The sequence below is a fragment of the Paramormyrops kingsleyae genome, chromosome 25 (genome assembly GCF_048594095.1).
Source record: "Paramormyrops kingsleyae isolate MSU_618 chromosome 25, PKINGS_0.4, whole genome shotgun sequence".
NCBI classification, from domain to species: Eukaryota; Metazoa; Chordata; class Actinopteri; order Osteoglossiformes; family Mormyridae; genus Paramormyrops; species Paramormyrops kingsleyae.
The window spans coordinates 27,538,739-27,565,517 of record NC_132821.1 but is presented as its reverse complement, the minus strand read 5'-3'; the positions used below and the strand labels follow the sequence as shown (position 1 = coordinate 27,565,517).

At 51.6% G+C, this 26,779-nt stretch overlaps 1 protein-coding gene across 3 annotated transcripts in view; it reads right to left on the bottom strand.

Annotated features, from left to right (window-relative positions):
* Positions 1 to 26,357, bottom strand: part of LOC111853099 (amyloid beta precursor protein binding family B member 2) — a 47,593-nt gene extending 21,236 nt beyond the window's left edge. The window contains exons 1-6 of one of the 3 annotated variants that reach the window (XM_023829667.2): positions 26,148 to 26,357; positions 7,255 to 7,380; positions 4,152 to 4,862; positions 1,118 to 1,329; positions 758 to 898; positions 72 to 146 (exon numbers count right to left, since the gene is read on the bottom strand). In XM_023829667.2, coding sequence (XP_023685435.1) covers positions 72 to 146; positions 758 to 898; positions 1,118 to 1,329; positions 4,152 to 4,862; positions 7,255 to 7,303 — 1,188 coding nt within the window. In that variant the 5' untranslated portion in view covers positions 7,304 to 7,380; positions 26,148 to 26,357. The remainder of the gene's footprint in view (positions 1 to 71; positions 147 to 757; positions 899 to 1,117; positions 1,330 to 4,151; positions 4,863 to 7,254; positions 7,381 to 26,147) is intronic. The other 2 variants (XM_023829668.2, XM_072706926.1) reach the window with 2 other exon arrangements.
* Positions 26,358 to 26,779: the final 422 nt, after the last annotated feature.

Here is a 26,779-nt window from a genome sequence, read left to right as displayed (position 1 = left end):
TCGGCAGAGGAGGCTTCTGGGAATGGCGTGACAGACAGGAGACGGCCGGCGGAGCGAAGCGCGGCGCTCACCTTCCCATCATGCTCCAGTGGAAGGTCCGCGTGGCCTTCCTGCTCCTCCGTGACCTGCAGCGATGAGGTCCGAGGCTGTAGGGGCAAACGGGGCATGTCAGACACGCGCCTTGTGCCGCTCGCATGTCTGGGCCGGTCGGCCGCTCAGCACATGGCTCACAGGCCCCGGCCTGAAGACCCTGCCGGTTGGTGTGAAGGGGACTGGGGAACAGGTCCATCACCCTTGCTAGGCTTCACGCGGCAGGGCCCGCCCAGCTGCTATGTATCGACCAATCGAAACGCTCGATCCAAATAAATCATGCATGGCGGCCTATCCAGGAGAGCCTGGAACTTAACTCAAGGCAAAAGAACCAGCTCATGTAAAAGCTTGGGACAAGCAGGACTGTGGACCATAGTGCCCCCTATGGCACCACATAAAAACTGCACCACCAGGCAGTACGTGGTGAAGCCGCGAGGTCTGTTGGTTGCAGTGATCTCAAGGTTACACAGCGTTACATTTTGACATCTGGCAAGTAACCTTTTACTCTCCTTAGCCGTGAACAAGAACACAAAGGTAAACAGGCCCTGAATGCACCTCACTGACCTCCCAACCTGAAGGGGGCGACCTTGCACCCCCCAGTCATCTGATGAGAGGTTACAGGTAATGGGTGAGGTGGAGGTCGGGTTCGACGGGGGTGGATACTTACGAAATAGCAGCTATTGACAAAGCCGCAGGAGGGGATGGACACGTCGGCGGCGGGCAGCTCCACGAGCTCCTCCGAGCTGCCGGAGACAGCGCCCCCTGTAGCCTGAGGCGCCTCGAAGAACACGTCAGCCTCAGCGAGCACCTGGGGGGGGGGATCACAATGAAGAGGTCACACAGCACCGTGTTCACAGGGAGTATGGTGCGAAAACAAGCCGGTTCTAACGGGCCTGTAGTCGGCAGAAACCCCAGAAACCAGGAGATGCCCCCTGGTGACTGGGGCCCAGTGAGGGTCTGTACTGGTGTTACTGGGGGGGTGCTGGGTAGGGCCTTTCGGACCCGGGAAGCCCCAGCCGCAACGTACCTCGTTCTCAGGGGTGGGGGACGGTGTCAGCGAACCCCTGGGTGGCTTGTGAGCGTCCTGCAGGGCGGCGCCGTTGTGCCCGGAGGCCGGGTGCTCCCACTGCGTGGTGCCTGTCGGGATGTGCCAGTAGTAGATACCCGCCATGTCTGTTATTTTCTTCCATCCTGGTGGCAGGTCCGGGTCCGTCTGGTAGGACTGGTCACTCCAGATATCTGCAGACACGGACATATGGCACGCTCACGCTACGGGGAATCAGGCCTCGTCGACACACTGACTTAAACCCCCGGATTCGGTCACTCGCATCACCGAGGCATGGCATTAGAGCAGAGAACAGGCAATGTGACACAGGTATGCAGTGACATGGACACAGGCAGTGACACAGACACACAGCGACACACATACACAGTGACAGTGACATGCAGTGACACAGACACACAAAGATTCTCACAGTGACAGTGATGGAAACAGTGACACAGACTTGCAGCGAAACAGACACACAGATACACACAGCTACAGTATCACACACCCCATGTGCCTGCCAGCAGCCATTTTGGCTCAAGCCTCAGCTCACTCACGGGCGTTTAGAGGGGGGCCGCTCAGCTTGCGTGTCCTTCACCCTCCGCTACTCTCTGGATCCCCAACAGCAGTGTGTGTGTGTGTGTGTGTGGGGGGTCCAGGCCTAACCCTTCCCCTAAGACCAGGCTGACACAATTTTGAAATCCCACCAGCCAAAAATACCTCTGCTTTTTACACAGCAGGAACGGCAGCGGGCAAGACGCCCGCGAGTTCGTCAGTCTGCTTTCCAGCAGGAACCTTTTCCCTCTGCCTCTCGCTCCAAGGGTGTCAGTCCTGCCTCACAGTGCAGAGTCCAGACACTCACCAGGACAGGACATCTCCGCTGAGAGCGCAGATAAAGTGATTAATCACCCCTGCCTTTCAGTCTCACTCTGACACGGTACTCACACCAACTCAGACACAACCCCACCAATGAGAAACACAATCACCCCACCATCTAACAGCTATAAAACACGCCCACAGCAGACGCCTGGGTATCCTGTAAAGTCTCAACAGCGGAAAGTCTACATGAAATGAAGCTTAATTCGGCTTTTGTGTATCAGAACAGGTACGCTGGAACGTGTTATTCGGATATACCGCAAACACACATATAGAGGTGACAGTGAAGCAGGGGTCTGAGCCCAGGGTCAGCCATTTATAAAGCAGCCCTGGAGCATTTTGGGGGGGGGGGGGGCTTAAGAATTTCCTCAAGGGCCAAACGGAGATGTGGCTACATACCCTGCTGAGCATGGGACTCGGGATGCAAACCAGCATCCTTCCGATCACGGGCATGAGCCACACACCGCCTGCCACCCCCCCCCCAACATGATTCTTACCTTTTTTTGTAGATCACACCGTATCGGCTCCCGAGCGATCTGTCGATACAAACGCCCCAAAGCCGCCGGCCTTGCATGTTACCCACCGCCTTCATTTAAATGCAACCGTCGCCTGGACGACGACATCACAACACTGACGACCCCCAGCTTATATTCAGCAGGGTACCTGGGACATGTGGTGACGATAGATATGAAACAGAAACGGCTTCTCTAGCTGCGTCTGACAGAAGGAGGACACCAGCAATGACTGCTCCTCTATTCAAACGTCTCCCTGATGAAGCCCAGATCGAACAAAACAGATGCATTCTGATCCCTCATTCTATACACTTTAATTCCAGCTTAATATGAACCCTCATTCTCCAGCGCCAGGTTCCTGCACCTGACATCAGCCCTGGACGACTGTTTAGTGCTCAGATTCTTCAACAGATCAGATTAACGGGCACGGACTGGCCCGGTGAGGGCTACCACGGGTCAGGGGTTACACTTTGATAACCTGAGGAAAACTCGCGTGCCCGTGCGTTTTTGCAGGAAACGATGCTTTTTAATGCAAGACAATAGCCCAGCAGAAATGAACAGAACTAACATCCATTCGGGGCATTACAGCTACATTCAGCTCCAGCCCTTGGTCATGGAAAAGGCTGTCAAAGAGGTATCTTCCAGACCAGTGTTTCTTAAGCGGGTCCTCAGGGACCCGCAGAGGGTCCACATTTTTGCTCCCCCTCAGCTCCCAGCGTATTGGCTGTTCCTGATTGGCTGGGAGCTGGGCGGGAGCAAAAACATGAACTATATTTGGGTCTCCGAGGGGCTGGTTTGAGAAGCATTGAAAGACCGATGCGGAGGACGGTCACAGAGTTTACCACGCAGCAGCTCAAGCATTCGAAAGACGCAGCGAGCCGAAGGGAGTTGAGGACATTCTGTGCCTTAAGGTGACACCACAGCGCTGCTCCAAGGTGACGCAATACATTATTTAAAACCTCGCGGCCAGATCACCAGTTGTATCATGTTCTATTATCGACGATGATACCACAGCGTTTATCGAAAAGGAAGACAGGAAGCTCTGCGTTGACATGGGGTATGGAAATGGCCGGCTTCTGGAGAACAGCTTCCATGCCTCGAGTTAAGACCATTAAGGTCTAATCTACAGCACGTCTAGCAGATAACTGAACCTGGAATGGGCCTCACCAGAACTCACCGACCAGACACCCATCTTGTAATTCCCAGGGATGATCTGTAGCTACTTACTTTCTCCAGCTGCTATGGGCACGTTTATGAGCTTAGGTGAAAGACGGGGGACGTGTCGAGTCTCGCCAAGGGCTGAGCTTCCCCCAGATGGCACTGCCTGGGGGCCGACACCCCCTCCGTCTGCACTGGCATGAACCGACACCATTACACTCCCCGAGAGCAGATCCGGTTCAGTGCCGGTTTCTTTGGCGACGTGAGGAAGCCCCAGGAGACCCCAAGGTGGCGCTCACGCTCACGCTCACGCAGTCTTAGTATCAGCATTACGCCGTTCTCCGCCCCTCCCACGCAATACCACCAGGCATACAGAGGGGGGCGCCCTACAACTCTTTGAAAACCAGCTCCTGCGAACCAGAACCTTTCAGACATTAGAACTCGCCTTCGCCGTGATCCGCGCCGCTCACCTGCTTCCTCTGGGGAGCTGAGGGAGGCGCTGTCCTGGGACAGTGTGGTCCAGCTTGAGTCCTCATCGCTCGGTGCCAGGTTCTGGATGCGGTTGAGGGCACAGTCTGTCTTGGCCCCCGTCCGGGGCCGGTCCTTCTTGGTTTCGGAGGCGGAAGACGAGGAAGACGAAGAGGAGGCCTCCGACAACAGGGTGACATCCTCGGGGCTGGACTGCTTGGGGGGTGTAGGAAGCTCATGTCGGCTTTGGGGCGCGTTGGCGTTATACTCCTGGCCGGCGTGGTCGTCTCCGTAGTACTCCAGAAAGCTCTTGGACCTCCTGGGCGGGGCCCGGTTCTCCTTGCCCTCAGAGATGACGGCGGTATCCTCGGCGCCATTCCCGTTGTCGACGTTCTTGTTGCAGTCCTGCTGCTCGGCGGCCTTGCGCATCTGGTTGGCCCCGTTCTTGGCCAGCTTGGGATTGGAGGAGGTGCTGGAGGCGGGCGGTGCCTCGGTGCCTGTGGGCGGAGCCTCGCCCAGACCCATGGCACTCTGGAGGCTGGTCAGCGCGTACTTCATGCGACACTTGGGGAGCGTGGCCGAGCCCTGCTTGAGGACGTCACAGCTGAGCAGCTGGTTGTGTGAGGAGCGTAAGCTGAGGGAGCTGGGCGGCGTGGCCAGCGGGCCATTGCGATTGGCCACGTCCAATGACATCATGGCTGACGAGGGGTCCACTGAAGGGGGAAAAGATAGGGTGGGAAAATGAGGTTTGCAGGTCAGTCTCCACATTCACAGTTACAACAATCATATTGGTAGAAGGTAGAACTGAATAAATGATCCAACCACCTCCCATCGCAGAACATAAATGGATCCTCTGGGTCCTCATGACCGAACACACTTCTCTTTATTGCGCTGAATAAAACTTGAGCTCATATCAGCTAATGAAGACTGACGAGCCGTCTAATCATCTGCCTGTTCATAAATACGCGTATCCCTCCTTCCCAAGTTCATACTCTTTCAGTCCTCCAGAGTGCGACCAAAAATCCATCGCGTGCAAGTAAATTTTTTTCCTTGATGGCACTGGTGTGGCTAACATTTTGCAGATTTATCCACTTTGTTTTTTCTCAAGGTCAAAGCCAATCAAAGGCAGAGAAGGGGCCAGTTTTCCCGAAACTACACATTTATGAATGTTTTAAAAAAGGTATATTTTAATTCATTAGAAAATTGCTTACATTTATAATAAAACATATATGTTTTATTCAATTATTATGTTATTAATAATTAATAATGAATAATTTACCTCGACAGTGGTATTTATTATAACTGTACATTTAGTTTGGTAGCAACATGTCTGCTGAACCTGCAGGATTATAAATATTACCTTGGTAAATCGATATTAGGAATTTTGCTTTACCATTGTATGCATTTAATTGCAGACCTAGGCCTAATTATATTACACATAATCCAAACACACCTTTTTAAAAACTGTCGTAAACGTCTATTTTATTGATGTAAACACTAGCTGTCGCAATCAAGCTGAATATAGGCTATATAAATCTAATGATGTTGGTTACATTATGAATCCAAATGCAATTTTTAAATAATAATTAATAAAAACACACCTTTTTAAAATGTACTCTTTTATTAACGCTTGCTGCCACTGTCAAGGTAAATATACATTAATAATTAAAACATATTATTTATACTATCAAGTTAAATGTATGTGGTTTTTAATGAGACTAATAAAATCGCCTTTAAAACATTTGTAAACGTAGAGTTTCAGAAACACTGGTCTAAGAAACACATCCTGCCTCATGACAAGCGTGTGACCACCAGAGTGGCAAACCAAAGCCTTTTCTGGAAGGTTCTGGGAGCAGCAAACACTGTCGAGTCATTTAAGTCTTTGAAGTTTTCCAGTTTTGTCAAGTACTTTAAACTTCATGACTTTTTTTTTAAAGTTTTGCTTTAAAATAATGAAGTTTGTGCAATTGTTTGGTTTGCGCCGTGGTCCAAACATTTACCGGCACCTTTATTCCCGTTTTCAATCATTTACATAACTATCAATAAGTATGGGAAATAACAAAAAAAGGGAACCTTAAATTGTATTACTGTGGAGCTAAAGGTTCTGTGAAAAATTCAGGTCCAGGCACAGCCAATGCAAAAATCTACTCTGGAGTCCTGCCAGTCTGTTCTCCTGCCCTTTTCTCCATTTATTGCCCACTACATTTTTAAGGCCTGGCTTCTGGCTTCTGGGAAATTACCACCGGCTTCCTTATATGCAAAGTCCAACGGCGAACTGAGCCAACAGCACATCTATCAAACCTAAAGTCTGCGCTTGATGCGCTTGATAGTCCAGTGGCAATGGTCCATGTTTAACTGCCTTTAAGTTTCCAAACACAGAACAGACTGCTCCATGGTACAAGCAGGGGGACGGTTACTCAGGAAGACGGGCAGAAATCACCCCCCCAGGGACAATCAGTACCTTGGAGATACGACAGAAACTCGACCCTGATTTCACAAAAGACCCCAATTACGTCCGGCTGAGCACAAAGGAAAACATTCCCTGAAAAATCAGAGCCTCTGTTGTCAAAACCAGCTTGAAAAAAAAAGGAATAAAACACTTTTTTGTAATTTGCCAGAGCCCCCTCTGTATGGGCTCACAGTCATCGCCCCAGCTGACAGCTCAGGGACCGAGCTCCTGTGACTCACCAAACGATGACCTGTGAGACACACACATACGCATGCACACACACACACACAGACCTGTAATCATATCTTTGTGGGGACTCTCCATTCATTTCTATGGGCAAAACCCTAATCCCAATAATGACAACCTTAACCCCTACCCAGCCCTAATCTTAATTATAAGTAACCAAACAAAATACAAGACTTTTGGCATTTTTAGTTTTTTGATTGCAGTCACAGATTTTTATAAAACTGAGGTTATCCTTGTGGGGACCAGAAAAATGTCCCCAAAAGGTAAAAGGTTACAGGATTTTATCAGATCGTGGGGATAATCTGGTCCCCACAATGTAATAATTACACAGATACATGGGCACACAATCTGAATGCCTCATTAAACACACACACAAGCTTCAGGCTGGTGGGAACGGAGATGGAACGTACCAGAAGTCTCGATGGCGTAGGAACTCCCAGAATGCCGTCTGCCCATCATGGAGGGTCAGTTCATCACAGAGCCTTTGGCAGCATCCAGCGGGGGGGGGAGGGGGGGTCTATACTGGCCGCCTCGTTCTGGGGAACAATCAGACACACATTCTATAAGATGAGCTGTTTAAAGCCAACTCTGACTCACGCTGATGACACAGAACCCCGATATGCTGGGGAGGGACAGAAATGTTAATATTTATCCTGAAAAACTAAAATACATGCAGACGACCAGACCCAAATCTTTAGGACAATGGGTCTTTTTCAGCAGTATTTCAATTCCCCACAGTGGGTGAATCTCAATACGTGTACTTGACTGTACGTGTGTTCCCAGGTACCCGTTTTACGTCATCTTCCGTTGCCGAAGACCAGTTCAGAGGACGGTAAAAACCCCTGAATGCTGGTCTTGTTCCGCCCCAAATATCAAGGATACATCGGTAGCATCCTCGCCGAACGAGACCAATCCCATGATTCACTGTGACCCAAGTTTGTTACTGGGAGGCAAGTTAGCAAGACCGGTCTTGCCAAGACCACAAGTACGGTCTTTGCGTTCTTGGTATTGAGATTCACCCAGTGACTCGAGTGGCTATTCGGCATGGTTCCACTTTCAGGCACAATGCCATCACAAGCTTACTAACAGGCTCAGGAAGGGGCTTTAAGATCTTTCACAGAAGACCACAGTATCAACACCTGAGGTCACCAGTTATAACCAGATATAGGTCAGGTTGAAGGTCTTGTTTTTTGGGGCTATTGCCTTCCTTCCCATTCCAGAAAGTGGCACCTCATACGACGGTAAGAAATCTCACCACAATGCATGATCTCCAAAGACAGGACCCAGCCAACAAGCACAACCTGAAACTGTACCCCTAGTGAACTGAGTCACCCCCCAGAGTCATCCGTGCAAGATAGCCTCCCTCAAATTGTTACAAGAATGCGTGTTATTTCCCGGTGTTCTCGATGATTAACTGCAGAGCTTAAGAGATGTTGGTCTTTGGATATACTTTAGATCCCATCTAGTGTATCACAGTAAGTGATTCTCGGAAAAGAATTATTATTAAGGGCAGTAGGCAGAGTAAATCCAAGCAGACATACCCACCACAGTTATAATTAGAGTCACACAAGGTATCGATTAACATATGTTGAGATCGGTGTCGATCTCTGCCATTATTTCCCATCGAAATTTTGACTATTAGTCATTATTCAAAATACTGAAATATTGGAAATGATTGCTGTGAATCATCAGCCATGTTCCTAGTAAAGGGCGAGGTATTTTGTTGGCTCATGCACCACTAAGAACCACACTATTGTCTCCAAAGTTGGTACTACTTTACTGATGTTTCACTGCTTTTATTATAGGTCTGGGCAATTCATCAAATTTCAATTAAGAGTTTGACTTTCAACCATTATCAAAACAAAATAACTGAGATAAAATGATTAATGTGCTTCATTTATTTTCATAGTGATGCTGCCCATTTGTCTTGGCAGTGGTGGCTTAATGGTTAGGGAAGCACACTCGTAATCGGAAGATTGCAGGTTCAAATCCCCGACCAGCAAGACACCACTGAGGTACCCTGAGCAAGGTACCGCCCCCAAGCACTGCTCCCCGGGCGCTGAATTAGCTGCCCCCTGCTATGTCACGAAAGTCACATATGGGTTAAATGCAGAGGACACATTTCGTTGTTGTGCACTGTGTGCTGTGGTGTGTCAACAATGACAAATAATCTAAAAAAAATAATTGTGATTATTTTGCTCTACCGTATTATATAATGTGTTTACTCAAAAGATCTTCAGAAGTAATGCCAGCTACACTACACTACAGATTTACGTAGCTAAGAGGTTAGCCAGTTATTGGTTTCGGTTTTCGGTATCAGCAAAAAATGTATCGGTTATTGGTATCGGCCAAAATTTCAACATTAGCGAAACGCTAATCGAATATCTCAGAGGGACAGTGTTATTACCCTTTCAGGTCTGCTCTTGGACAACGACCCAAGCGTTCACACCAAACTAGATCCTTAAGCACTCTCATTATCAGTATTTACATCTCACCCATCAAGGACGTGCGAAAATCGCATTGTTGCTGTCGCGACTTTTTGTTGGCTTATATAGCGTTGCTATCCCGCTTTACACTCTGGTTCTAAAGCCAGGCATTTTGTCAGTGTGACGATGAGGATTTGCTGGGAACTAAGCCAGCAACCAGCGTTCAGGTTACAAGTTATTGTCACTGACAGCCAAGCTACCCCCAGGAGGTCCTGCAATTGTAAGGGGAAGCAGATAAGGATCCAAACTTCCGAAAGAAGGTTCTCCAGGAGGGACATCACTGCTGGACCCCTAAGAAAGATACTTAACCATCAGTTTGGTCACACTAAACTACTGGAGACGGCCTGGATGGGGGTTTCATTAGCTAGACGAAAAGGAGGGCAGTGTGCACCTTAGTGGGTTAGGACACTGTGGGCGTCAGCAGAAGGTTGCTGGTTCAAATCCCGGGGTCAGCAGAGTGATTCATCATCGGGCCCTTGAGCAAGGCCTTAAGCCTCCAATTGCTCCAGGGACTGTCTGACCTGCTTTCTGGAAAATGTACGTCGCTTCGGATAAAGGGATTTCGGACAAAAGCGCCCGCTAAATGCAGTCCGAGGTCAGGCAGGATGATGCATCTACCTAAACTCAGGGAGGTAGATAATGCTGGAGGCCCACTGGCGACCAAAGTGGGTCAATAACAGACTCAGCTTTCATTTTTTTCCCCCCCTCAAAACCCAGTTCACTCAAAGGGATTCTCAATATCACGAATGAAGCAAAGGCACAAACGAGGAGAGATCCAGATTCACACGTCCAGCTCGCCTGCAGGCACAAAGAGAGAGCACCAGGAATATAAAGCGACGGACGAGAAGCTAAAGCAATGCAGGTCCAATGCCTCCTAAGGTTAATAATTAACAGGAAAAAGCAGCCAAAGTCAACACAGTGTATGTGGCGAACAGCAGGCAGGGGTGCCTTTGTGGACAGGTGCTATCCCAACCTGCACGTTCACGGGGTCTCCAAAACACACTCGCTGCAGGAAGTGCGACAGAAATCCAGGTCTGCTTCAAAGCACATGCAAAAACAGCCAAAACATTCCCTCACCCCATCTGCTGCCCCCGGTCTCCGTGGCAACGCGGCCCCCCTCCCTCCTCCACTTCCCAGAATCCTGTTCTACAGCGGGCAGCACTACCGACACCCCAGGCACATAAATCATGTGACGCAACCGACATCAATGGCTGCTGGGTGATTTTTCTCTCTTATCTTCATCATCGAGAAGGGAGGGCATCATCCCAAATGAAGGACACCGTGAAAACTGGATGGCAGACTTCCGCATGGAACACAAGTGACGCCATCTGTCCCTGGTGGCTCCGCAGGGGCCCCTGGCCAGAGGAGCATGAGAGGAGCTTCCAGTAGTTCATACGTGTTTGATCTCCTCTAATCTGAAAGCTGCTCACCTTCCTCGGCTCACTCTGCACACGACGCAGCTCTGGGGGTGTCTGGGATACGGCTGTCAGCATCCTACCCCCCCATGTGAGATGGGGCATTAAGGGGAGTGGGGGGTTAGGGTTAATTAGAGCAGAGACAGCAAGCCCCGCCACCCCCCCCCCCCGGCCCACGGTGAACTTCGTGGCGGCAGCTGATGAGCGCCACCTGTTGGAGGCTGACATAACCACCACGTGAGGAGTGGACGCCAGACCACCCGATTAAAGCCGGACATGGAGACGAAGTCCATGGGGAGGAGAGGGACGTGGTCAGCGATCAGACCCCAAAAGGAATAAAAAGAGGAGGGAGAACCATGGAGAAGATGGGAGATACCTCCATCTGGGAGAGACAAGCGGAGATAGGGGCTGATAGGAGATAAAGGGGAGGTCTGGGGGCTGATGGTGGACGTGGCAGAGATCTGGGGGCTGATGGGAGAGCAGCTCATAGCAAACCCTTACTCACTGTCTGTCAGCACCCGGCTGCTCTGAGACACCCCTCCCCCCCCCCCACACACAATGCCCTCCCCTTACGCTTAGTTGACAGGACGACAGCTGATGGGCCACACTTCCTCAGGGACGCACTCTCTGCAGACAATACCACAGTGTATTAAAGGTCCCACAGAGGGCTGGAACAAGCACGGGGTGCGGGGGGGGGGGCATGCTCAGTGCCATGACAACCGCTTCCAGACATGGCACCGGAGCAGGCACGTCCAGTGGACTGGGGGCATGTCGGCATGGGAACATGTGCCAGCAGTGGCATGGAGCCCCCAGGGGCTAAGGGGGCCGATCGGAAATCTTCCTGGCATTCCGGGCACCACCTCTGAGTGGGAGGAGCCACACGCATCCTGTGTATGAGCACGAGCTTGTTAGCACTAACAACAACAGGATAAGACAGCGGCCCCCCAGGAATCGAGGGGCGTTAAACCGCAAACTGGCCACGGCTTGGGGCCCCGTGTCAGGAAGCCACACCTGCGATGTCAGCGGACTCCACACCGACATCACAAACACAGCAAGTCACGTGACATTACTAAACAAATAAGGACCAAAGCAAATACTGGGCCAAGTATCAGCTTTACTCCCTATATTGCACTTTTGTCTTTGTCGTATCTCTTACGGCAGTCGTCTGTCCTATTGCCCCCCCCCCCCGAGCACCTCTCCCCAGGCAGGCAACTGTGGCATGAGCATTTCACTGCGTTCCTCGGGACATATGTGACGATCAAAACTTTAAAGACTGCAGAGTTAATGCTTTGCCGTTCACCCGTCCTAAGACACTGTTACTCCAGTGGCTCTCTCTCTCTCACACACACACACTCGCAGCTAAACCAGAACATTTACACTGCAGTTTATGAGGACCAGACCGCCTCCTCACCACCACAAACAGATGAGAGAATCTGAAACTGTAGCCCACGAGCACTGCCGCGGCTTGGCGTTCACTTATCATCACCTCCGGCAGTAGAATGGGGGGGCGGGAGAGCGTGAGGTTCAAGGCGGCAATCGCCCGCGGGTCTGGCTCCCTTCCAAGCGCCGCTTTAATGGGGCAGCTGAATTCGCTAACACGCTAATCATCTTAACGGTGAAAACGGCCACTAAACCGGCTAATGGCACTGCAGCTTGATGCTGAGTAATCATCCTTACAGCGTGTCACTGCGCCAGAGGGCCGTCAAAAGCAGACGCAGCGTCTCCCACCCCCGTGCTACGGACCAGAGCCGTCGATCGACAACCGAGGACCATCACATGAGGACTGTGACGGGTCACGAAGCACGAAGCATTTTTGTGAACCACAATAATATACAAAAATTAAATAATCTAAACAATAGACAATGAAACGAAAACTATAAATGCTGCACCTGAAACAAAACTAAATTCAAACAAAACTTCAAATACTTTGTTACTGTTTTTTATATTATTTAACTGAAATAATGAGTACTTTATCTTTAATGACCATCAATAATACCAGGAACATGTTTGACCCATTTTCAGGATATTAGTTCTGTGTATTCAAGTAGAATTCTCTAAAGTTCAGGCACATAAAAAAAACTAGAACTTTCAAATTAAAATATTTAGTATAATAATACTAAAAAAAATTATAAATAAAGATGAAAATAATATCAAAAAAGCCATTTCATGCCACTGAGAGGACGTTGCAGGTTGTGACTGGACGTAGTGACCAAAAGGGGCAAACGCAGGTATGGAGCGAAGCGGGGAAACGCAGGGATGGAGCGAAGCGGGGAAACGCAGGGAAGGAGCGAAGCGGGGAAACGCAGGGATTGGGCGAAGCGGGGAAATGCAGAGATGGAGTGAAGCGGGGAAACGCAGGGATGTAGTGAAGCGGGGAAACTCAGGCCTCAGGACAGGCGTCAAAGGGTCGAGAGCAGGACACGACAAGGACGAGGGGCAGGAGGAAGCAGGACAAACATCCCAGGTCTCCAGAGCACCTGCCAAAGTCGACAAGGCCTGTAGCTGTCCCACCTCCCTCTCCAGCCCCTGACTGAGACGTGGGGATGACTCCATCAATCTGTATGAGCCGTGTTAAGGCTGCGGCCAGGGGAGATACAGCCCCCAAAACCGCTCCGCCAGGCTGCTGTGTCCCCAGACGAGGTCGGGAGGAGTTACCCGTGCCAGCGATGAGCTCAGCAAGCACAAGCAGGATGACTAACGGCGCCCCCCGCAGGGCAGCACAGCCCATGACACATGCTCCCGCCGCAGGAATGCAGGCCAGGCACATGATCGTACTTTCGAGACCATGACAGGAGCGTGGTGGCCACAGCGCCACCCACAGGCTACTGCAGACCTGGGCACCCGCAGGGAGATGCGCCTTTTGTTTGCCAAAGGCCACCACCAAGAAGTGCCCTCACATGGACACCTGCCACTCTGCAGCCCTGGGGGGGGGGGGGGTCACATGGCCAGCCAGGGGCTATTCACCTCTCGCCATCTGTCGCTAGTATGGCCTTGAGGAAGATCCTTCACAGTCTCACATAAAACAAAGACAGGCCCCCATGCCGTTCATGGCGCAGCCAGCAGAGGTGGTGGGGTCACACAAAGAGGCGTGGCCTAACTCACCCCTCAATGATTTGCAGATGGTCCCCGCTGAGAGCCGACTGCACAGACCCAGCATCCCCCAGCGGTCGTGTGCCAGGCTCAAAAGGCAAAAGGCTGAAGTGAAAAGCTTTATTTGCTGTTTGTACAAGAACGATAACTACATCAGAATGTGCTCTTTAGTATGTCACATCTTCCTCTTTCTTTCTTTTTAAAGACATACACAACCAGGGCCAGTATTTTTCAAGGGCACAACAAAAATCTGGCTACTTTACGGGATTTGAACCAGTAAACATCTGATCCAAGGCACAGACAAAGGCCTAACCTGCTGTAACAGGCAGAGACAGTGAGAGAGGAGAAAAGCCACAATGATGAGACAATGTGGGACCAAAGCGACATGGAACCGAACTATATGTACAAAGCAGTCGCTTTTCAAGCTGGTTCTTTTTGAGGTCCTGCACTGTGAACTGTTTCTGTAAGGAGCGATGCGCATTCTCCTGAACAACGACCCGCTGGGCCAAGCCGAGCCAGAACCACAAGTGGGCCGCCTGCAGCTGGTTAAGCTGAGTGTGGTGCCGGCCGTAATTAGAGGCGAGGGCGGAGGCAGCCTGCCTCCTCTCCGCCTCCGGCCCCGAGCATCCCAGCCGCACGAGGTGCCGCTCTCGCACACAATGCTGCAGCGGGACGCGCAAACCAGGCGGAGAAAATAAATAAGTGGACCAATGAAGAAGAAGAAAGAAAACCACTGGGGCTTTGATCGAGGCACTCTGCCCTGGGCTGTCAGCGGGGAGCCGGGGCACTGGGGGGGGGGGGGGGGTGGGACGCAGTGATGTTCAAACAGAAAGCCCAGAAGCCACGTCTGAGAATCGCAGATGATGACCACGACCCCCCCCCCCCACCCCGGGTCCACACAGGGGTGCGGCTCCATTCGGTAGCTCACCCCCCCCCCCCAGCTCCGAGAGACAGCTGCGGATCGCAAAGCCATTTTGCCGACATGGGGGAGGCAGGGCATGAAAGAGGTTGGGGCAGATGGAGAGGGGGCTACTCTGGGCAGCTGGTGCAAGCCCCCCCCCCCCCTAGATCCTTAGCGGGGAGGGGGTCAGCCTCATCAAAAGCAGGTCCCGTCTGTACCTGCAGGAAGACGCACATCAGGAGCTGGCGAGACGCACACACACTGGATGACTCGGCATTTCCGTCTTAACAAAAACCCAAGGTTGTGTTCTAGCCAGAGGCCATCAATCAGCCGCCAGACGCCACCCCGGGGACAGAGAAGGCTATAAAGGCAGCGCTGTGGATGGCTGTGGAAAAAAACCACCCTGTCTGCCCCCATCACTGGCACCCCCACCCGCGATGGAGCTTTAACGACCCCAGATGAGCAGCATGCACCTCACCTACTCCTGAGTAGACCGACACAAAGCGACAACTCAAAGATGTACAATTTACATGGGGAACGTGCTTCAGCTACACTGTGTTCAGTATAATTTCCAGGGGTGCCAATAATTGTGCCACATGAGTTTTTGTTTATTTCTTGATGACGGATTTGTTTTTCTTTGAATAAATATACTTCAATGAAAGGTTGGATTTTTCTCATTTTTCCAGTGTGAAATGAAGCTGCTTCACCAAAAGGTGGACTGATTCTAACCATTCTTACAAATATTTACAAGGGGTGCCAGTAATTGTGGAGGGCGCTGTATATATGAGTGTGTATATGTCTGTGCCTATATATAGCTCTGAGCAAAAAGTCGAGTGGCTGCCCCTGTGAATTTCTCTGAGAAAACAAAGGCGACATCACCAATGAAAGACAATGAAAGGTGGAGCCCAGCTAAATAAGACGCCATACATCAAACACGCAGAAGGTGACAGGCGTTTAGGGATCAGGCAGCTCCAGGCCCACCGGGGCACCGAGATGTTACTGTTTCAGAACTTCTGTAATAAAAATGGATGCTAGTTGACTGAAGCTCAGGACTCAAGGATGTGTCTGGGGCCTCCAGCCCATGAAAAACCCCACAGATAATGCAGAGAGCTGGGCCTGAACCACTCTTATAGTACATCAACACATCCTATGGAGAACTAGAACAGGGCTAACCCATCCGCTAATGCTAACCCATCCGTTAATGCTAACCCATCCGCTAATGCTAACCCATCCGTTAATGCTAACCCATCCGCTAATGCTAACCCATCCCGTTAACCCAACCAGAACGAACGGTAAGAGGCTTTGCACTGAAAAGCCGCCTGGCTGCCGGCCCGCGGAGTGACACGCAACACAGGATCGAGACCCAGGGGCCCAGTCTTTCCCAGAGCCACGCCATCAGAGGGCGCAAGCAGCACGAGGCCGCCTCAGTGACGTGGCGCGGCAGTATTTACAACCAAAGCCGGCAAGGTGACCAGGGTCAGACAGGACGCGCAGTGGTCGCTGTGGCAGTGACACCCACTTAAGGGGCGTGAGCGCTGCAGTGTCTTCGCTTAGGCTGTAATTTGCCGACTTTTCCTGCAGGCTACATGGGAGCTGAGGCACGCCAGGAATTCACGGCGGGGGCGGGACTCTCACTGAGAGGATTCAGTTACGCATAAACAAGCCGATGGCACCAGCAGACCAGAGTGCCAATTTCAGCTCTGTCGCTGTCTTCTGGCAGACAGCATTACCAGAATTTGCCCAGAACATCTTCACGAGAAGCTTAACGTCAGATGCTACAGGAGCCCATGTTCCATGGCTTAGCACCCCTGAACCCCGCACTGCGCTTGGCTATCACTTGGTCAGTGCGTGTCGCCGTCTTGCTTGGTCAGTGCAAGTTGACGTCTTGCTTGGTCATTGCAAGTTGACGTCTCTATGGTGCGGAGGCAGGACCAGGCAGCAAAGGCCAGACCCCATAATATCAGAATCAGTCGCCACTATTGCTGACGACTCAAGGCTCAACCAAGGGACAATCAGAGGGACGCCCGACCTCTACGAGGGGGATCAATCCCATCAACAGAAAACAGAGGAGTCTTTTAACACAGAAATGCATACATAAAAATCTGACAGATAAGTCACAGCACCGCCCACTGTCCAAATCTGCTTCGTTCTTATTGGGTCGGGCTAGCTGAGAGAAGGTCAAGCAGATAATGGCTGTTTTATGACAGTGGAGCCATTTGCCGTTATCTGCGAGCTTGCAGAAAGTCGATGAACAGTAATTCAGACGTATCTGCCGTAAGGAGATAGGGCAGGGACTGGATTAGGGCATAGACGGGAGGCAGGTCCAGGCCGTGCATCTGTGGGGTGTAGAGGTGGGGGTACGTTTGTGTGGCTGTTGGGGCATGGAGGAGAGGCTGAGTCCAACCCCACCTCTGATATTCCCACCAGTACGGAAGAATGCAGGAAGGCGGTCTGGCGCCGGGGAGGGTGTCCGTTCATGCTTCACTGGGATCGTATCAGGTTTCGGCAGATCAGAGTGATGGCACCCGGCTCCCCCCAAAAACCCGTCGGCTTACAGCCGAACCAAAAGGCCGCTTTAGACACGGGGTATGAGGCCCGGGTCCTGAAGTGGGGGGCAGTAAGGGACGGGTCATCTTCAGCCCACAGCTGCAGGAGGTTACCTCTGGATCTCGTCTTCAGGCCTATGATTCCTCCTGGATTTTTGATACCTACCTCACCGGGACGGACATGAGCTTTGGGTGTCAGAAAGGTGCCCCAGCTGGCTACGAAAAGAGCTGGGAGGCTGGTGCGGGACTAGGAGTTCCATCTGAGCATCCCATGAGGTCCAGCCAGTTTAACGAAAGCCGATGTGGATCACAGGGAGACATGCGGCCTGGTGCCATGAGATCCGCCCCCTCCTCTGGGATGGAGGGCAAGGTAACAGCTGCACCAGTGAAAGGGGAAGTTCGTAAAGGGGAAGTTCGTCCTTGATGCTCTGAAGGACGCCTGGGGAGATCTTCAGTTCTGCAGAGCTGCTGAAATACAGACAAGCCGGCTGCTCTGAGATCCAAGCAACCCAGAGAGGACTGCGTTATGCAGTCACTAGTGACCGTGAAGAGGGCGTGTCCCACAGTGCCGGAAAGGGCTGGCTACCGCGTCCCAGGATATGGAGGGAGGGGGCAACCACAGGATAAACGTGCTCCATGCCAATGGGGAGGAGGGTGTAAGGAGGGTGAGACAGGAGGGGCAGAGCAACCCTGGGCATCATCCAGTGTTCCAACAGTGATCCTGTCTTCAGGGGCGTATAAAGGGGGCGGGGCCCAAAACTGATTGGGCCCCGGAGTGCTGGTTCCCCTGTCACTCACCAAAACAAAACATATCATTGGCTAATATGGTTTGCTCCAGTGTATGAATTCTGGCCCCTTTTATGCCCCCCCCCCAAATAAAACCCTATAATTGCTCCTATCTGTCCTTCAGTGATCCTCTACAGCCTTAATATGAACTGCATTTCCGCAGATACAAGGAGATGGGCATGGCTCAGACCAGCAGAAACCAAACACCCGGGCAGGTTCCCACATCCAGGCACCCTGACCTGCGCAGCTGAACCGGACAGCACGGCCTGATGGGAGGGGAGGCGCAGCTGCAGTCAAAGCGAGGAGGCCGAGGGCAGCCAGACAATCAGATGTAGATACACACGCAGATGCAGGGACGCAGATACAGACACAGACACACACGCAGACACACACACACGCAGATGCAGGGATGCAGACACAGACACACACACGCAGACACACACACACGCAGATGCAGGGATGCAGACACAGACACACACACGCAGACACACACACACGCAGATGCAGGGATGCAGACACAGACACAGACACGCACACGCAGACACACACACACGCAGATGCAGGGATGCAGACACAGACACACACACGCAGATGCAGGGATGCAGACACAGACACGCACGCACACACTCAGACTGGAGCAGGCAATCCGGCTGGCTGTTGTCTCGCCAAGGGAAATATTAATGACCCTGCTGCCATTTCCTGGACGCGTCCCCAGTCTGGCCACCTTGGGACTGCAGTGGGGGGGCAGTGGCAGTGCAGAGGTAGCGGTTTGGCTCCCAGGTGTGACATCACAGGTCACGTGCTGCAATGAGTGACCGCCAACATAGTGGGGGAGGGGGGGCGGGGCTCTCTCTTCCTGATCTGCACTAAACATCCTGACCTGTCGCGTACTGCTAGCCACTCCCGCCGGAGCCAGGATCTGCAGTTGAGTGCGACGTCCCCCCCTACCCTTCCCCCACCGCTCGCCTCAGCTGCACCAGGGTATTTATAGCCCCAGAATGAGAGCACTGCCAAAGAATATCTGCAATGGTACAAAAATGTACATATACACAGAGCGGTTTCCCCTTCATCCTGCCATTTCTTACTAATGGTACATTCCTGCGTCACTGTGAGCATTTCATTCAGTCGTAATTTTCTGTACATGTTCTTCCTAATGGTACGTTCCCATATGAATCCCTTCCTGATGGTACGTTCCTGCCTTCCCATACGAATCCCTTCCTGATGGTACGTTCCTGCCTTCCCACACGAATCCCTTCCTGATGGTACGTTCCTGCATTCCCACACGAATCCCTTACTGATGGTACGTTCCTGCATTCCCATATGAATCCCTTCCTGATGGTACGTTCCTGCCTTCCCATATGAATCCCTTCCTGATGGTACGTTCCTGCCTTCCCACATGAATCCCTTCCTGACAGCACATTCATTCCGAGCTGCCGATCGACTGAACCGCCGAGCTTGGGGCTGTGATTAATCTTCCTCTGGTTTCAGTGGCTATAAAATCACCCACGTAAATTGTGTGTGACACGGCGTCTCTCTGGTGCAGCATTTCATTGAAAGCTGCGATTTTGGATTGGTGGGAAACTATTGGTGGGCAAACGGCTGCGCCGCAGGGTCACAGTGAGATGAGGACACGGGACGGCACGCGGTCCAGAATGCCAGAGAGCTGACGTAATGCGACGAGGCACCGGTGCTGGGGAACTTCCCTCCAAAGCACCAACGCTGACAAACACAGGCTGCTGTGGTTCCCTGCACCAACTATTCCCACAAACACGCACCAGTCATCACGTCCTCGGCTCTGAGCAGTGCTGTTCTGATAAACGGGCTCTATTAAGGGATTAACTCTCAGCAGAGCATCAAGTTCTTACAGAACACCACAGGCTCCAAACGAGGTGAACCGGCACCGATGTGTCTGCTTGTCAGCCCCGTGCGAGGGAGCTCCAGGAAGGGGCTCAAAAGTGGCACCAGGAACGGTGTGATCCAGCCCGAGGGGAAAGAGCCGGTTTGCACGCCTGACTATCCCACTCCGCATTCTGAGGGAATGACACCGTCGTGAGGAAGCAGCGCCGGCTGAGAATCACCGGATCGGGCCGGAATGGAGCTCTGGGAAAGGAGAGCCGTGAGAGGGGGCATCCGCCCACAGAAGTACCCGCCTCACGGAAATGCCCCGGAAAATCAGCGCCGCAGTCGACGGGGAGCGCCATGACGGCGGCACAGACTATCGCAGGAACATGTTTACAATGCCCGTGTCCCAACATCCCGAGTCGACAGGAAGTACAGCTCAGTGTTTGTGATGCAGGGGGGCGCATGTTGAGACAACGCCCTTGGTTATCAGAACCTATGAGTCAACACCCTACTCTCCTTACTTACTAAAAACGTAGGGTGCTGGTGGGCCGTCACAGCACAGTCACCATGGGGGCTCCCTGACATCGAGGCCTGATCCCTCCTCGCCCCCTTGCATTGCATCACACCCGCACCCCCAATCCCAGTAAGGCTGCCCATGCCCTCAGCCTCACGGAAAGAGGGTCGATCCCGGCACAAGAAAACACCCCTCTTTGCTACATTAGTATGGTATTTCTCAGGTTCATGTAAACTTCAACAGCCATGATTTATTAACTGAGTATCCGAGTTATTAACCGTATTAGATCAGTACCTTAGATCGCAACCCAAAATGGACCGTAAGACCATTTCTAGTTTGGTAACAAATAAATAAATTTAGGGTGCAACTTATCAAGGACTACTTTGGCTCCTGAGGCTAAACCGACTGAGAATGACTGGCGTCAAAGACGTCAAAGGGCAGACAGGCAATCAGTCCGTAAGTAAACACGGCCATTCTGGGCAGACAGCAGGCAAGAAATGCAAAGCGACGTCAACAGTGTGATTGGAGACGAGCGGGAGAGTCGACGAAGCCCCGGAGCAAGGCGCTCCGCTCCGACACGCGTCGGAATATTTTTGCATTTATTCATGAGGAATATCGAGGATGAGGAGGGAATGAAGCGTCACATGGCGGACAGGCTTTCAGCCAGCTTTTCATGTACGGGGTGGGGGGGTTATATGGAGCAACACAACAGCAGAGAGATGATAGATCTCAGGAGCTGACAACGTGTGAAGCGCAGAGGAGGTGCTGAAGGAGTCAGCTTTTGGGGGGGGGGGTCATGCTTTTGGGCGGGGGGGGGTCATGCTTTTGGGCGGGGCTCACCTTCACTTGTGCTGACATCTCGCTTTTCTGCACCATTGTTCTTGCTTCGCACCCAAACTGACCCTAACCCTAACCCTAACCCTAACCCTGACTATGGCCCCACCTATAATCCTTAACCTAACTGAGCCCGAGCCGGCAGACTCCCTCGGCTGGGGCTCAACAAACCCCCTCCCTCATGACATCATCACGCAAAAGCTATTTCCATGCAGGAGATGGGGACGGACCCACTAGTGCAAGATAACACTCCTACTGGGATACACAGCATCCTCACACTCCTTACACTCTTACCCATAACCCCGCCCCTAACCCCGCCCTTCCCCACTCGCACACGCCCCTCAGGAAGTAGGAGGCCCAGTAAGGCGAAGTCGCCGGTACGGTTCAGTTACATTGCATCCAAAATGGCCAAAGGGAGGCGTGGCTGAAGCATGCCGAGGAGACCAACGCAGGATCGGGCAAAGCGAAAGCGGCCCGGGGGGGCCGAACAGGGCCCGTTAGAGCTCCAGGGTGGCCAACAATAGGAACCACGCTCAACGACCCCCCTCCTGTGTGGCCAGGGAGTGGACAAAGACGCTGTGTCAACATGGGGGGGTTGAGGGGACCTTTACATGACCTCCCAGTAGCAGTGGGGTCAGGACTAATGGGTGGGGCAACTAAAAGCAATTAAAACACTTCTGATACATCTGAAACCTTAACAACCACCCCCCCTGAGCATTCCCACACTAGCCCCTGAACATTCCAGAACGTCCCCAAAACATGTAACTTAATCACATTACATTTATTTTTGCTTTTATATAAAGGGGTCAGCTAGTGTCTGGAGCAACTGGGGGGTTGCATTCAATTAGTCTGCTGAGCCTGGGATCTGAACCGACAGCCTTCCGATCACAGGCCCAGCACCTTAACCGGCTGAGCCGCACCCCACACCCGCGTCTCGTGAAAAGCAGTAATTGTTGAAGTCACACCCCTATAGCCAGCCTCGGCGGCTCCGACGCAACGGCTGACTTCTGCAAGGTCCTGGCCGCCAGCATCGCTCAGGATTGCCTCGCACACGATACGCAGATTCCTCCTGATGGGAAGAGATCGCAGACCGAACGCACGGTCGTGCGTTTTGGATTTCACCATCGCGCCCAGCTCCAGACGCTATTATCTGGTATTTACTGTAACACGAGCGGCTGAGACAAGCACACAACCGTGGTGTCGCCTTAACGCCGATTACGCACCCTGTAACCCTTTGAAATGAAAAAAAACTGCAGCTTTGTCTCAAATTACCTGAACCGAAGCAAGAATAATAACCTCAAAACAAATCGATGCAGCACACATTCTACAGAGAACCTTAACGAGACTGCCGGCCATCGATAAATTTGGGTTTGAGGCTCACTTCCTGGCAGTTTAATTAGTACGCCGCTTCTCTGGCGTGGTATGCATTTCAGTCAGTGCTGCATTTCAGCATCGAGCCGCACAGACTATCGGCAACCTAGATATACATGTAAGAGTCGTGTAGAAAAAGACTTGCAACTCCACCCACGACACAGTGACACGACGGCAGGGGTAGGAAGACAATGAAGATCTTTTCTAACTCTGCGCTAGTGGTTTTGCCTGGTATGCACGTGCCCACCAGCAGCACAAACGCCGTGATGCATCTCTTTCACACCCACCGCTAAAAAAAAGGGGTCCTGACTTTGACCTCGTCCTGGGCAAATGTGTCACGATTGTCGGTCCCGGGGTAACAATCCACACATCATTGTACCATTGAGGAGCAGACAGGAAGGGTCAGACGCACAGGAACCGAGGGGCAATTGGGGGAAATTAAAGCTTAGCTTTTCTGGTCACTGAATTGTTTGATTCTGTTGCTAGGTGACGCTCCCTTCTGGTTATTTAAAGGGATTTTAAAGTCCAAGACTCATCAACGCATATCATTAACACTTGAATGCAAGGAGGCTGACGATTGGTCCTTCTGTATTTCATAACCGCAAATCCGGTACAGGGTCGCTGAAAGCCGGGAGCCTATCCTAGGCAGCACAGGGCAAGGGACACCGTGGACGAAATGGCAGTCCTTCACAGGACACGCGCTCACACAGGGGATTTAGAGGCATCGATTCACCAGTGTGAGAATATGCGGATGCACGGGCGCATAGCAGAGTTGTGATTCTAATCTATAAAAATAAAGGTGTGAGGTCACAGCCCCGCCCCCCACCTAACCCCACCCCCGCCCCCATGCACCAACATGCCCCCGGCAACTGATCCGCTTCAAGCCCCTGGAATGCGCTATGAAGAAAGGCAGCCCCTTATGAATGACGTCATTTCTTTCTAAATGTGTCAGCCAGTGCTACTCTGCTGTGGTTCCACCTTCCTTTCTTTTACTGTCCTGACCTGCAGCCATGAGAACGCTGCCTGGCTCCGGACCCGCAGAACCGTCTCCGCAGCCACCTCGCCTCCAGCTCTGCCGCACAGGGACGGGCAGAGATACGGGCCAAGCCCACTTAAGCCCATTTCAGCTGCCAAACCGATCCAGAACCCCACCCTCGCAGGGGAAGAAGAGATCCACCTTTGCTGCCCTGGTTCAGCTGTAACCCCAACCCCAGCTTTAGAGAATAAGCCCAGCACGCCTCCAGGGTTCAGTCCAAATAGGTTTTCCTGCAGCGCGTCTATGACCAGACGCTCGGAGAGAACCAGCTGCCCGGCAATACACACCGAAATGTTTCCACATGACGACATGCGCTTCTTGTGGAGGGAGAACCTTCTGAGACCTATAGAACTCAACGTAAGGATTATTACAGTAGCTTTTACAATGGAAGCCATTGTTTTGCTTGTTTCAGCTCTGGGGGGGGGGGGGGCCTTTGAATCCCAGCCCCAGCAAGGCGTTAGCAACCGACTGATAAGGGACCGGAAAAAAAGAGCTTTTCTTCCCAGGGACATTTCACGTCTAGGCGATTTCCGGTTCTGCCCGCACATGTGGTTTCGCCCCATAGCCCCTGGGGTGACCGTGCACCTGGACGTATGGGCCAGGCCGCCCCGAGACCAGAGCTCCGTCGCCTGCTAATCGCTGCAGTGGGAGCCTGTGACGGAGCCCCAGAAGCACAGACAGCCACTAACCCACACCCTCTCCCTGCAGGGAGCGAGATGGTCTGGCAAAGACACAGCACTATCCGGCAAAGACACAGCACGGTCGCAAAGCACAGGGTTAGCCAGATGCTGCGTCATTAAGGCCAGCGACCCCATATTTAATCAGGGCCTATTGCAGGACTTATCAAGTGTTTACAAAATTCTATCGCATACCTCAAAAAGTTACTGCACTAATTACTGCAAAATTGTAAATATCCCACTTACCCAGAAAAGGTTTAGAACCTATAATCTTTTTACAGCAATAGTTTCGAACCCACAGAAGAAAAGTAAGATGAGCTGTTCCTCCTTGGACATCATCGCTCAGTCAATTCTAAGGATTTTTTACATTTTTCTATTTAAGAATACCCCCGACAAAAAAAGAAATTAAAAAAATTAAAAATTTTAATCTGATTCTGCAGTTCTCATATGCGAGACAATCTAGCCCGAAGATCCATCAGATTGCTTATCATGGTGCAGTCACAATGAGTCATTAATTATAAGTCAGAATTTTAATTATAGGGCACTATACATCCAGGCCCTGCGGTCCTGTACGACTCCATTGTCTGACCCACTAATTCATCATCTAGGCAAATGAAAACCGCCTGACCACAGACAAAAAGTCACACACCGAACAGAATACTGCTGGAGATAAACAAAAAAAAACAATAATTAATAATAATTGCGAAATAATCAGAATGTTCGACTTTAGTTATAAAAATAAGCCATTCTTCTGTGATGATGGGTCATTATAACCCCTTGGAATATGGTGAAACAATTCAACCCTGAATGCGTAGCTACGAAGTGTAGCATGAGCTTATGTAAACAGCTTTACACACATTAACATACTAACAAGAGGACTGAGGGCATTGGGAATCTTAAGTAATCACACACAACAAAACGAGGGAGAAAGAAAACATTCACCTCCAAATGACAAGCACCACACTGCGCTGGGCACGTGTCAGTAAAAGCCACTCCTTTGTTAACCGAGCACCTTAAACCACCATTAGCAGGGCAGGTCAATCCTATAGGCGACATAGGCGTCGCCTAGGGCGCAAACTTCTGAGGGGCGCCGACTTGCCAGAGAATTTCACTTTGCCTCAGACGGCGGGCGCCGGCGGTGATTCTCGCCTAGGGCGCCCCATCGGCAAGGACCGACACTGACTATTAGTATCTAAATTTATTTTTAAAGTAATATTTTGCAGACATGGGGCGATGCGAAACGCGGGTGTCGCAGCGCACCGAGGCTTCCCGTACCACTGCAGCGCCTCCCCGCAATGGCAGCGGACGGGGCTGCTCCCCCCGCAAAAATCGCACCTTTCGGCCACCAAGACGGATCTCCCCAGTCTGTCAGCGACCCGCTAGGACGGCCCGCAAAACACCCTACATATTTCACATTTAAAGGGCGACGATGCGGTGTCCCTGGCACCCCCCCCCCCCCCGGATAAGCTCACTGTCCCAGGTTAAGGTGACCCGCAGGCGCTGCCTGCCGTTTACGAAGCGCTGCGCACCGGCCACGGCTCATGCGGATCGGCCACCGATTATTCCCCATCTCAGTCCGTACGGCACGAATTCGGTCGCTGCTGTTTAGAGAAAACGGGACAGAGAGGCTCCGTCCTCCGCAACCTCCTCCGCTATATACCGCACATCTTTGCAAAAAATAAAAAATATTTTAAAACATCACAAATCATGGGCAATTGCGCCCAAATATGCGCAAAGCGGACCCAGCGCAGCAGAACCCGAACCTCTCCGGGAGCGCAGAGTCGCAGGGACGCCGTGTCACTCACCTCCCGTGCGGGCTTCACCATGCGCCGCTCCGTCTGCTTGCTCTCCGTCTCCCTCCCCCAGATGTGAGCGCCGCCACCACCCCCCTGCACGAGCTCCGGAACTGAACGCTCCAATCACAGCGCCAGCTACAGGAAACACTTCCCCGGATTTGGGCGCTTCAACTGGGTCACTGCGGATATGCCTCTGCTCCGAATGAATTCAGGCTTATGAAACATCACAGAGACAAATCATAACGCCTAAAAAAATACGTCACTCGGATATTTGTGTTTTATTTGCTTAAAAAAAAAAACAAATTTCGATTTGTAACTCACCTCTAGACGGTTCATGTCATTAAAGTTGTACAAAGTTCTTGTTGTAGGCCTAAAAGTGAAAATGGCATTATTTGTGTTCTCAAACAACACTGCAAGAATATTCCACCCATTCAACCATTTTCTGTACCCGCGTGTCCTATATAGGTTCTCAAATTGAAACGACACATAAACTTTATTTTGATCAAATGTATCAAATTAAACAGAAGAGTATATTGTATTTTGAATTTCCCATGTGGAGCATAATTTTTAAATTCTCTCGACATTCCCTGAAACACCACGGAAGGTCCTTCTGTCACTGGAAATGTTATGCTGGTTACGGA